We start from the raw sequence: 13,258 nt of genomic DNA, 5'->3' as shown, positions 1-13,258 counted from the left end.
ACAGTTCTATGGTATCATCTTTGTAGACATTTTCCAGCCAGTTGTGAATCCTCAGAGGGGTTTCTCCCTCTGCAACAAGGAATTCGATTCCAGCTCTTTGTTTCTGACGAGCTTCAAGAGGGGCAGCCATTTTGGAATCTAGTTTAAGCTTTAAAAATCTGTAAATAAGAAAAACACATATAACAATCGCAAAAAGGTGTGTCCTATCATTTTTGTGCCAAATATCAACAAGATTGGTAAAATCCTGTACGAGCAATGCACATTACTTTTTGAATGCCCCTCATATAAACCACTAGCCATATATTTCAACATAAAACAGGTAGTCCTGAGGTTATGACGTACCCGACTTACGTGATTTCGACCTTACGACGCCGGAGTCTGTTTTTTGTTAGGTTGTTTTTTCAATAATTTTTCAACGTTGGTAAAATCCTGTACGAGCAATGCACTTGAGTGCATTACTTTTTGAATGCCCCTTGTAGTAATGTAGTAAAAACAGAGAAAATGGGGAAAAAAATAATCTGGCAGAGAAAAGGCACACAAAAATTAGTCAATAACCCCAACCCATTAACCCATTGACTTCCACTGGCGGTGATTGACGCCCAATCCATTTGAACTGAAAGGCCTGCCAGCGATAATTTACTGCCAGCCTCTCCCAGTTCAAATGGATTGGACATCTATCCCCATCAATGGCAAAGAAAACTTCAAATGGCTTTGATGCAAACAACAGCAAATCAATGATGAAACCAAGTTTTCCACTCTGAACTGAAGCGCAATCCGCTTATTAATTATGATCCCAGATGAAATATTGACAACATGGCACGCGTGAACCGCTTGACGCTCGATTGGTTGGACGCGATGATGCCGTCCTGCGGCATCGCGTTACTCTTGACTGAGCGAGAAGATAGATCGTATAATTAAGCAGCAGAAAGATTAGAACCCAATGGCCTGAGGTGAATAAATGAGCTCAGAGGGTGGAAAGACATTCTGCGCGTGTGCGTACTCGAGTCATCCACGTGTGTAGTCAGACATGCCAGGAACATTCACTTCACAGCCTAAAGGCGCCAATTCCAACATGGTCCGGAGAGTAATTAGTCTCGAGTAACAATGTGACACATTAATATGGTCTGTAGCGTTAATTGAAAGCAACAATGCTTCACATTTAAATTTGTGATCCAATCCACCGAAACCATGTAATTGGGTCGAAAATTATAGTATATTTTCCCAGGAAGTCTTCAAAAGTCTTAAATTTCACTTGTTGTTCTGATTATGCTTTTGACAATCAGGAAAATGCAAATATTTTTCAAGTATGTACCGTAAGTAATCACATTTGTCCCGCTTAATATTCGAAAGAAATGGCTATAGAGGCAATATGTTTGCACTTCAAAAGTCCTTCGCAACTCAGTTTTATTTTTTACCACAGACAGCTGAAAATTTCCTTTGAGACAGATATAATGACTGGAAAGTATTGTGGGATTGTTTATTTTATTACCACCTTCATATTACTAATTCTTCATTAAGCTAACACACCATAAAAACACAAAAGGAATACTAAGCATTAAAGGGGAAGTTCAGAATTTTTTACATTAGGCTAAATCTGAAAAGAGGATTTAATTAGTCGGTGGATTTGATTTCAACAAATTCCATGCAGTTACACTGCTGGCCAAAAGTATTGGCACCCCTGCAATTCTGTCAGATAATGCTCAATTTCTCCCAGAAAATGATTACAATTATAAATGCTTTGGTTGTAATATCTTAATTTATTTGCTTGCAATGAAAAAACATGAAACAGAATGGAAAAAAAAAAAAAAAAAATCATCGTTTTACACAAATGTTTTATGAAAAGTTACGGGTTCGCGGTGAATCAGTAACAGGCACACTTTTGCAAAATAGACAATGTTTATTGATTAGAAAATGCAGAATAAATGACATTTATTGATTACAATCCCACAAAAGCAAGCAAACAAGTATCAAAAACAAGCATAACAAGGATAACGATGACGCTAGATTTGAGTTTGTCAATCCCAGAATCCCTGCGCTACCGTTACAGGACAACCAAGTGTCCCTTAGCAATGAAAATCACTTACCGTGACAAATGAGCGGGAGCCAACGCTCCGGTAAGGCGGCGAAGGAACAAAGCCAGGCGATCCGTACGTGACCCGCTGGCAGACTTCACTGGTCGCCCGGAAATGCCCGGTTTTTGTAGGAACGCGCCACACGGGGGCGGAGACAGCCAACCTCCGCGGCGCGGCCCCGTCCAATGGCAAAGCTACTTTTGGTTCAGCCACTCGAAAAAGGGGCTTTTCCTTGCGTGGTTCCCAGGTTGTGCTGTCCGCTAGCAGATGTTGTGTTCCCATGGTAAATATTATGAGTGAAAAACAAGTTATCTCGTGAGATTCCCTCCTAACTTATGGGACTAAAGTGCGTACTATGGTGCAAAACAAGTTAGCTCATGAGATTCCCTACTCAGGCGCGTCTCCTAACTATGGGAACAAGGTGAAAAACAATAGAAGTTGTTACAATCTATGTCACAGAAGCAATCATACACAACAAAGGCATAATGTAATATTTTCCCCCATCAACAAAACTCCAAAAATGGGCCGGACAAAAGTATTGGCACCCTTTGAAAAATCATGTGATGCTTCTCTAACTTGTGTAATTAACAGCACCTGTTATTTACCTGTGGCACATAACAGGTGGTGGCAATAACTAAATCACACTTGCAGCCAGTTAAAATGGATTAAAGTTCACTCAACCTCTGTCCTGTGTCCTTGTGTGTACCACATTGAGCATGGAGAAAAGAAAAGACCAAAGAACTGTCTGAGGAGTTGAGAAGCAAAATTGTGAGGAAGCATGGGCAATCTCAAGGCTACAAGTCCATCTCCAAAGACCTGAATGCGCCTTTGTCTACTGTGCACAGTGTCATCAATAAGTGTAAAGCCCATGGCACTGTGGCTAACCTTCTTAGATGTGGACGGGAAAGAAAAATTGACGAGAGATTTCAACGAAAGATTGTGCGGGTGGTAGATAAAGAGCCTCGACTAACATCCAAACAAGTTCAAGCTGTCCTGCAGTCCGAGGGTACGACACTGTCAACTCGTACTATCCTTCGGCGTCTGAATGAAAAGGGACTCTATAATGGGATACCCAGGAACACCCCACTTCTGACCCAGAGACATAAAAAAGCCAGACTGGAATTTGCCAAAACTTACCTGGGAATGCCAAAAACGTTTTGTAAGAATGCTCTCTGGTCGGATGAGACAAAAGTAGAGCTTTTTGGGAAAAGGCATCAACATAGAGTTTACAGGAAAAAAAAACGAGGCCTTCAAAGAAAAGAACACGGTCCCCACAGTCAAACATGGCGGAGGTTCCCTGATGTTTTGGGGTTGCTTTGCTTCCTCTGGCTCTGGACTGATTGACCGTCTGCATGGCATTATGAAGTCTGAAAACTACCAAAAAATTTTGCAGCATAATGTGGGCCCAGTGTCAGAAAGCTGGGTCTCCCTCAGAGGTCATGGGTCTTCAAGCAGGACAATGACCCAAAACACACTTCAAAAATCACAAGAAAATGGTTTGTGAGAAAGCACTGGAGAGTTCTAAAGTGGCCAGCAATAAGTCCAGACCTGAATCCCATAGAACACCTGTGGAAAGATCTGAAAATGGCAGTTTGGAGAAGGAACCTTTCAAATCTCAGAAACCTGGAGCAGTCGGCCAAAGAAGAATAATCTAAAATCCCAGCAGAGCATTGTAAGAAACTCATTGATGGATACCGGAAGCGGTTGTTCTACGTTATATTGTCTAAAGGATGTGCTACCAAGTATTAGGCTGAGGGTGCCAATACTTTTGTCTGGCCCATTTCTAGAGTTTTGTGTAAAATAATAATGATTTCATTTTCTCCCCATTCTCTTTTGTGTTTTTTCATTGCAAGCAAAATAAATGAAGATATTACTACCAAAGCATTTGTAGTTGCAATCATTTTTTGGGGGGAGAAATTGAGCATTATCTGACAGAATAGCAGGGGTGCCAATACTTTTGGCCAGCAGCGTAGTTATTTATTCATTAGTTTCAGTACTCCGGAGTGGCTAAGCTAGCGCGAGTCAATGAGCCCGTCTTAGAATGCCAATAAAAAAACAACATATGAACGCATGAAAATCACCGATGAACCATGCAATCAATAGTGTTGGCTGTGTTTTCAGGATCAAGTTTTTAAAATTTACCATTGCATGTCAATAACTGTAGTATGAATAGCAACATTTGTAATCCAGCAGCTCTGTAGGTAACAGGCTGCACAGCGGATAAAATTTTTTCCACCAGTGTGTTTATGTCGTAGCCAGCAGGAAGTATCCACAGTTTGTATTGTTCCTCGTTCTTCATGAGGAATTTGTGGAAACTCTCATTCGCCCATTTCTTCCGATTATCATTGGAACGTCTCTCCAACTGGGAGGATGTAGTCGCAATGTCAGAAAAAAATAGTACCCCAACTTCACGAGTTGCTTCAATCAAATGTCACTCGACAAAATGTGCTGATGGCAGTTTACAGTGTGGTGTACATACCTTAGCCGTCGTTTTTCCTCCACTATTTGATAGCTTACTAGAAGCCAGGTTTGCTGGAGGTCAACATGTCTTTTGATGGCTTAAATAAAAAAACGCTTGGAATGCTTTGAGGTTGCTACTAATACCATCCGAGGGGGATGAGTCCGACTTCCCACCTTCCTCGAATGCAGCATGAACACGAGTGGCCGAAGCACTCCCCTCTATTGTTGTCGCATTACGCATCTAAAAAAATAGTCCCGCAGAAATATTTATTTATTTATTTGATAGAGACAGTGCACATTTATGAAAATCTATTAGACACATCCAAAATATGTAAATATGCCAGATTGGAGCAAAAATGCAAATTTACATCTGCAATCCCAAGGCAGGTAACACAAAGACACAAACAGACAAAAAAAGAAAAAAAAAATTACAATAGAACAGCACACTACAATAGGTTACTAAGAACTTAAAAGTCAGTGATTGCAGGGCTGGTTTACTTTCAACCACTGCTTGAGCTTAGGCATGTGCCGGTATGAGATTTCGACGGTATGATAACCTTAAGCAAAAATACCAAGGTGTCACGGTATCACTGTATTGCAATTATAGCTCTAAAATGGTGTTATTTTGAGATGTGTGGGTTAAACAAAACATAACAAAAAAAAAAAAATACAGTTTTCCATTGAACAGATTTTTCACAACATATTTGCAAATTGACAGATGTTTACAATGGCGGAAGACTTTACAAAAGCAGGCTAATGCTGGAGAGGAAACTAGCTTGCCATCTTGGCATGCTAACGAGCCACGTTGTCTGCCTCGTTAACAAGCTTACGTTATAGTTAGGGCTGTCAAAATTATCGCGTTAACGCGCGGTAATTAATTTTTCAAATTAATCACGTTCAAATATTTGACGCAATTAACGCACATGTCCCGCTCAGAAAGTATTCTGCCTTTTGGTAAGTTTTACAGCAAGGCTTTTTGCGCTGTACAACAGCGAACTCTTGTGGTCGCTTTGCGACATGGTTTATTATTTTCTTCTTTTCTTTCTTCATTATGGCTGCACGACGTCTCGGGCTGATAATGTTGTGCTTATATGATCCTTGGACAAGATTTGTCCTTAAGTATTGTTGTTGTAAAGAATGTACATATTATGTTAGTAAGCGAAATGTTATATTTTTTGTATGAGACGCTTTTTGTTTATGTTTAGTGAACCTGTATAGCGTGCTAAGCTAACGTTGTTGCTAATGCAGTGCTTGTGTACTTTTATTTTGTAGTTTTACGACGGTCTAAAGAGGACAATGGTTTGAGGCCATTTTTTTAATCAGATGAAAAAGGAAGAAGTCTAATTATTAAGGCGTCGTTCTCTAGCTGTCTAGCTTTGGAAAAAGTAGATGCTTCGGAGTGAGGACAGCATAGACAGATTTTTAATGACAGTAGAGTGAAATGCCCACTACAGTCCTTATGTACCGTATGTTGAATGTATATATCCATCTTGTGTCTTATCTTTCCATTCCAACCATTTATTTTACAGAATATATATATAATTTACAGAAAAATGTGGCATGTTTTATAGATGGTTTGAATTGCGATTAATTGCGATTAATTACGATTAATTAATTTTTAAGCTGTAATTAACTCGATTAAAAATTTTAATCGTTTGACAGCCCTAGTTATAGTATTTGTTTTACCATCGCTAGGCACACTAAACCAGCTTGAGTGATATCTCGTAGCTGGTGGGAAACGTTGACATGACAGCGTTTACTTACCTTAAATTTTGTGTAAAGTGACGGATGATGATCACTTAAATGTGAAATCATGTTGGAGGTGTTGCCTTTACGTCGGCTGATGTTCCTTCTCTAAGCCGCGGCCGTCTGTTTCTTTTCGGTAGCCGAAGTACTCCCATACTAGCGACTTTGTCTTTTTTCGGAGGGGGGAAAAAGCTCAGGTGTGGTTTCAACACCTTCAGGCATTATGTCTATTCTACAGCACAGCGACAAACACACAGAAAGAAACACAGGACAGAGCAACAAATGGAGGGGGCGGGGTGAGCACTGCCGTTCCAAGCCACAGATTTCTCGTTCCATTTTTGGGACCTTAAAAATAGCTAATACTGTAACTACGGCATGACATAAAATTTTAGTGGTTTTCAAACCGTGACGTTTTCATATCACGGTAAACCTTGAAACCGGTAACTGGCACATGCCTACTTGAGCTAAGTTTTGAAGGTTCGTATTGTGGGAAACTCCCTGATGGTGAGTGGTCGACTGTTCCAGATTTCACTGGCCTTTACAGAGACAGAGGCTGTTTTTCTGATTGGGACCTCACAGTCCTCTCTAGAGGAGGCCGTCATGGGAGGTGGGGCGAGTCCATGCAACACCTTGTACATTAGACAAGCCGTTTTAAAAATAAATTCTCAAGGCTCAATAAGTTGTACTTTTTTAAAATGTTACAAACCTGGAATGGCATGGATTTTCTGGCAAACACCTTTAACGATTTCTTGTGGAGTGATTCTATGTTACTGCATGTATTTACTCCTGCCATTTGCCAACACGTGATGCAATATTCAATGTGTGATAAAATCATTGAGTGTTGAAACATTCTAGCAGCTTCAAGTGTTATGAAAGATTTTATTTCTTTAAAATTGTTCAGGTTGAATTTCACAGTACTACATATTCTTTTAATATGGCTTAATTAAATGAATTACGGCAGTTTGGTGTGACATTGTTCTACCCCATGTGTATTTTTAGCAACGATATGCATTTTAAATCTATTTGACCATGTTAGATCTGTTAATATTGTTTTTGATTGACATGCTAGGAAGGGACCATTGACACGCGCTAGCTTAGCCACTCCGGAGCCCTGAAATTAATAAACAACTAACAAACTGCACGAAATTTGTTGAAATTAACTCCAGCGACTAAGGGGCCGTTTACATGGTGACTCTCCGAGAAGACGAAAAATTTCATGTTTGCATTTATATGGTTCCGTGTCCATTCGAACAATGTCGCAATTCCGCATAAAAACGATGTAGTATTCATGCCAGGCCCAAGGGGGCAGTGCAGATTTGCAAGGCGACAGCGAATGATGCACTTTGACCTCCTCAGCCCGGAAGACAACATGCCCGACCACTCCAAGCAATGGCATTTTCTTTTGTTCAAAAAGGCACCAAAATGGAAACATTCAACATGTTTGAATTAAAAATATTATAAAAACAGTAAATTAAAGCCGACGTTCCGCCATATTTGCTGCTTTTAATGTTTAGTAGCACCGCTGTGCACGCCCAATGTGACGTGTACGAGTGATGACGTTATCGTCGCGGCCCCGTGACGCGGGAGCTTTTTTAAGCCCCCGCAATCGAATTCTTCCACTTTGGAGGCAGGATTCCAAGGTTTGCGTCTTTGCCTTCCGTCTTCGCCGACACCATACGAATGCGAGGCCACTCCGCAACACAGTCATTTCATCTTCATGTCGCAGAGTCGCCATGTAAACTGCCCCTAATTTAACCCCTGCTCATTCGAGAGGTTAGATTGAGCCTAATGTCAAAAATTCTGAACTTCCGCTTTAAGTTTGAGAACCTCTGGGTAACTCAAGATATGATACGATTTGCGATGCAAGGCGCACGGTAAAGATTATCTCACAATATGGTGATTTAACAATTATTGATACATAGACCAGGAAATAATTTTACAATAATTATATTTCACTATACAGGTAATAAACAAAAAAAAGCTCGTTTTGAGTTTATCAGTGCAAGACGCCCAATTCATTTGAACTGGGAGGGTGGCAGCAAATGTTTATTCACTGCCGACCCTCCCACTAGATCCTTTGCATGAGCATATTGATAACCTTTTGTGATCTAAAGTAGCACAATATTCCATTATTTTGATATTTTGTCACACCCCGACTAAGCATTCGGTTTTATTGGGGTATAGCTAAAAAAAGCAACAGTCTTCCGACCCTAATTTTGCTCATTTATCGTGAATTAACACCACCAACTTGCCACCTGGGGTATTGCATTTTATCTGTGAAAAAATTGAGAAATACACTTGAAAGCTTTAGGATTATTGAAGCTGTTGTGTCAATGTTTATGAAGATTCTGCTTACAAAAGCATGCTCAAAAGCAACTTTGGTTGCAAAAAAAGTGAAATTTTCTAATGTGACAGTTTATTCTGATACATATTTGTTTTTCTCTTAAAACATGACCACTCTCTTTTCATCCCTCTCCAGCATGCGAGCTGATGAACCAGGGAATCCTAGCGCTCGTGACGTCGACCGGCTGTGCTTCAGCCAGCGCGCTGCAGTCGCTGACCGACGCCATGCACATCCCGCACTTGTACATCCAGAGGAACGGTGGAGGCTCGCCTAGGACCGCCTGCCAGCTCAACCCCAGCCCCGGCGGTCGCGGGTACACATTAGCTGCCCGTCCGCCTGTGCGCCTCAATGACGTCATGTTGACACTGGTTGAAGAGTTGCGCTGGCAGAAGTTCATCGTATTCTACGACATTGAGTATGGTACGTGACAAGCACACCTTGGTCTTTTACTGGGATTAAATTGGTAGCCATTGATGATGATCGATGTCCAATTCATTTGGTTTTGGAGGGACAGCTAAAATGAATTGGACGTCGACCTTCGTCATTGGAAGTCAGTTAGTATCAAGGGCGTAGGTTTGCATAGGGATGGTAGGGAGATAACACTAACAACTTTTCATGATGCTCAAATAGTCCGCACTAACTTTGAAGCAACTTTATTTGCATTATATAATAAATTCAGTTATATGGGTAATTTAGATTGTCTTCCCATATGTTGTATGTTGTTTACCCCTTTCACTTGCTGAATGTGCCAATCAATTTTTTTTCCCTTAAACGCACGTTTGATTGGCTGATGACTTGACAACCCCCCCCCCCCACACACACACACACACACACTCACAGCCCCACAGAAATACAACATGTCGACAACATGCTGCCTCCTTCGAATAGGAGGGATATTAGTTGTTTTTTTGTTTTTTTTTCGACCAGCAGGAGAAGCAGTCACTCTAAGTAATGTAAAAATACGTCAGTATTGTGGAGATGGGGAACACGCCACTAATTTTGCTACTGAAATTCCGACTGGCATCAGAGTTAACATAACATTAAACTTTGAATTTGCTAACCTGCAACACTCGAGTATGAAGCTGCTGAGAGAAAAGTGTCCTCCTTATTGTGCTTTCTACTGCTAACGTTTATGAAACTGCGAAAAATGTAGTGAACCAACGTTTACCCCGCTTCTCCCCAATTTTCATTTTTATTTTATTTACAGTGTGTGGTCTTAAAGCAGCCCAAAGGAGCTTTCATTTTTTGTTGTGTTTGGCTGTGCTTGTGGACAAAAGCAGTAGTGTTAGTTTTGCCAGTTATGTATAGACCCTACCCACCGACGTCACAAAATCACGTGCTCGCTGTATGGTTCCGCCCACTTGTCCGTCATTTTGTGTCTGTATTATCAATGGTCTCAATTGATCGAGCAATTTATAATGCATTTCATGGAAGACCCGGTGCTTTCGGATGCCGTAAACTCACTTGATGCGTTGCATAAAAGGCGTTATGTGGAAAAGCTTCAGTTTATCCATTCGCCAGATCCATATTTGATGCCTAAATCGATGTTTTTCGACCCGCTGTCTCCGCCGTATTTGCCTGACATCTGCTAGCTACCCTGAACTGTACAACTATCTTGTCCACACAAAATCAGCCTATTCTCACGAAAGTTTGAAAAACTTTAAGAGCTTGGAGGCTTATAAATACTTCGTTGCTGGTTTGGTGAAACAGGTCCTCGTCCACGAAAATTCGGCAGGAATCTATCTTGTGCTTGGAAAGGTGAGTTACGAAATGTTCAATTCAAAATCTTTTGTTATTGCTAACATCCACTGTCAAGTCTAATGTATTTCATGTCGTTTGTCAATGGAGTTAGGGCTTTTAATGTTTATATGGTTTAGCGATAGCACTCTCACTACATACATACGTGTATGTTGTCGGCGATTAGCCTAGCAATGATCTTAATTGTGGTTGTCAGCCCAAAACCCTCTAAATATATATTAAATGCATTTTACCAGATATAAAATGACTACTACATAATCTGTGGTAATCGTTTGGAGCCCAGTTTTCTCCTCGAATTGCATCAGCCCATCTCGCTCTCTTCTCTCCGGGTCTCTCGGAATCCGGTAGAACTTCAAGTCTCTCCGTCTTCTCCGTCTATCTTCTCTGTTATTGCAACCGACCGCCACACACGCCTTCACCATTTTGATTATTAATGTTAACGAGCAGAAAAACACGTCGTAAATAGGAGGAATGTACGTAGCCGTAACAGGGAAACATGATGTGTTGACGGACAGTTGGGCGGCACCAGTCAGGAGGAAGGAGTTGTGACGTCACGTGGGTAGGGTCTATAATCTCTTTATTCAGACAGACAATGCTAAGTGGTCTTAAGGTAAATGTTTATTTTTTTGCATTCTTGGACAGTTGAGATTATTAACAAGTTTGTATTTAATGTGCATAGTAATTAGGGGTGTGACAAAATATCGAAATGGTGATATATCGTGATACTTTGTATCCCAAAAGGTTATCGATATGCTCCTGCAAGAATCAAGATATCATTCTAAAAAATGTGACAGTGTCTAAAAAAAGGAACCAACAAGTTGCTACCAAAATCTTCCACCATAAAGTGTCCCAGTTAACTCATAGGCTGCTTTAACGGTGCTCAAAACCCAATCCATTTAGACTGGGAACGTTCGTTCATTCGAAACCAGACCATTCACAGTCATTTTGTCAGATTTTCAGGGCATTTACAGGTCACTTGCTGTTCATTTTAGGGCATTTACAGGTCATTTCTTGTTGAGTTTGAGTCACTGCCTATTCATTTGGGTGATTCCCAGGTCACTTCCTGTTCTGTAACTCAAAATTAACAGGAAGTAACCCATAAAATACCGCAAAATCAACAGGAAGTAACTGAAAATAAACAGGTAAATGACCTGAAATGGCTCAAAATTACCTCATTGCCTGCTACTTACGGCCATAGACGTCCAATCCGTTTGAAGTGGGAGAGATGGCAGCGAATGAACTCGCTGACACCCTCCCAGTTCAAATGGATCGGACGTTTACTAGTGATAAACTCATTCCAATTCACACCAGACACTTGTTTTTTGTTTATTAGTTGTTTTTAGAATATCCTAGAATTTTTTCCTGCCCAGTGTATCGATAATCGTTGTATCGCCATATCGTCAGATCATCGTTATCGTGAGCCTTGTACCGCAAACCGTATCGTATCGTGAGGTACCAAGAGGTTCCCACTCCTAATGGTAATATAATTTAAATTATGTTGAAATATTGCAATTTAAACTTGCTAGTAAAATCCAGACATTTTATTCTGGAAGTTTTCAAAATGTTTGGTAGTTTTTGAAAACAAAGGTTTGAATGTGTATCACCTGAACCAATCCATATGAAAGTTTGTTGTCAATACAACTTTATTTTGCATTGATCATTTAGCCTAAGAGGTTCCCACTCCTAATGGTAATACAGTGCCCTCCATAATTATTGGCACCCCTGAAAGAGATGTGTTTTTTAGCTTCTATTTTTTTTTTTTTTTTTAATTAAAATAATATGGGACCTTAATGGAAAAAAAGAGAAAAATCCAACCTTCGATAAAAGTGCATTTATTCAGTGGGGAAAAAAATCCCACATAAAGAAAAAATTATTTGACATCAAATAATCTGTGTCACAGTTATTAGCACCCCTGGTGTTAATACTTTGTACAACCCTCTTTTGCCAACAAAGCAAGGTCTGGGGACTGAGATGGCCATGGGAGGAGCTTTATTTTGTGTCTGGGGAACCTTTTCTGTGTAGATTTGGCCATATGTTTAGGGTCACTGTCTTGTCTTGCTCACACAAAAATACAGAAGGGACCGTGTGCTTTGGTCAGATGAGATCAAGATTGTGCCTTTTGGCAACAAACACTCTAAGTGGGTCTGGCGTGGCACGAAAGATGCGCATGCTGAAAAGCACCTCATACCCACTGTGAAGTATGGGGGTGGGTCAGTGATGCTGTGGGGCTGTTTCACTTCCAAATGCCCTGGGAACCTTGTTAGGATACATGGCATCATGAATGCTTTGAAATACCAGGGCATTTCAAATCAAAATCTGTTGCCTTCTGCCCGAAAGCTGACGATGGGTCGTCACTGGGTCTTTCAGCAAGACAATGACCCTAAACATATGGCCAAATCTACACAGAAATGGTTCACCAGACACAAAATCAAGCTCCTCCCTTTGCCATCTCAGTCCCCAGACCTTGTTTTGTTGGCAAAAGGGGGTTGTACAATGTATTAACACCAGGGGTGCTAATAATTGTGACACACATTCTTTGATGTCAAATATTTTTTTCTTTATGTGGGATTTTTCCCCACTGAATGAATGCAATTGGATTGAAGGTTGGATTTTTGTCTTTTTTTCCATTAAGGTCCCATATAATTTGAATTAAAAAAAATATTAGAAGCTAAAAAACACATCTTTTTCAGGGGTGCCAATAATTATGGAGGGCACTGTATAATTTAAGTTATGTTGAAATATTGTAATTTTAAACTTGCTTGTAAAATCCAGACATTTTATTCTGGAATTTTTCAAAATGTTTTGTAGTTTTTGAAAACAAAGGTTTGAATGTGTATCACCTGAACCAATTCATATGAAAGTTTGTAGTCAATACAGT

The 13,258-nt window shown here is 40.3% G+C and overlaps 1 protein-coding gene across 3 annotated transcripts in view; it reads left to right on the top strand.

The window, feature by feature from the left end:
* Nucleotides 1-13,258, top strand: part of LOC130909991 (glutamate receptor ionotropic, delta-1-like) — a 261,884-nt gene that overhangs the window by 153,398 nt on the left and 95,228 nt on the right. For all 3 annotated transcript variants that reach the window (XM_057826984.1, XM_057826983.1, XM_057826982.1), the window contains one exon: nucleotides 8,758-9,042. In XM_057826984.1, coding sequence (XP_057682967.1) covers nucleotides 8,769-9,042 — 274 coding nt within the window. In that variant the 5' untranslated portion in view covers nucleotides 8,758-8,768. The remainder of the gene's footprint in view (nucleotides 1-8,757; nucleotides 9,043-13,258) is intronic.

The sequence above is a fragment of the Corythoichthys intestinalis genome, chromosome 21, assembly GCF_030265065.1.
Source record: "Corythoichthys intestinalis isolate RoL2023-P3 chromosome 21, ASM3026506v1, whole genome shotgun sequence".
In the NCBI taxonomy this organism is placed as follows: domain Eukaryota; kingdom Metazoa; phylum Chordata; class Actinopteri; order Syngnathiformes; family Syngnathidae; genus Corythoichthys; species Corythoichthys intestinalis.
This window is presented reverse-complemented; position numbering and strand designations above follow the sequence as displayed.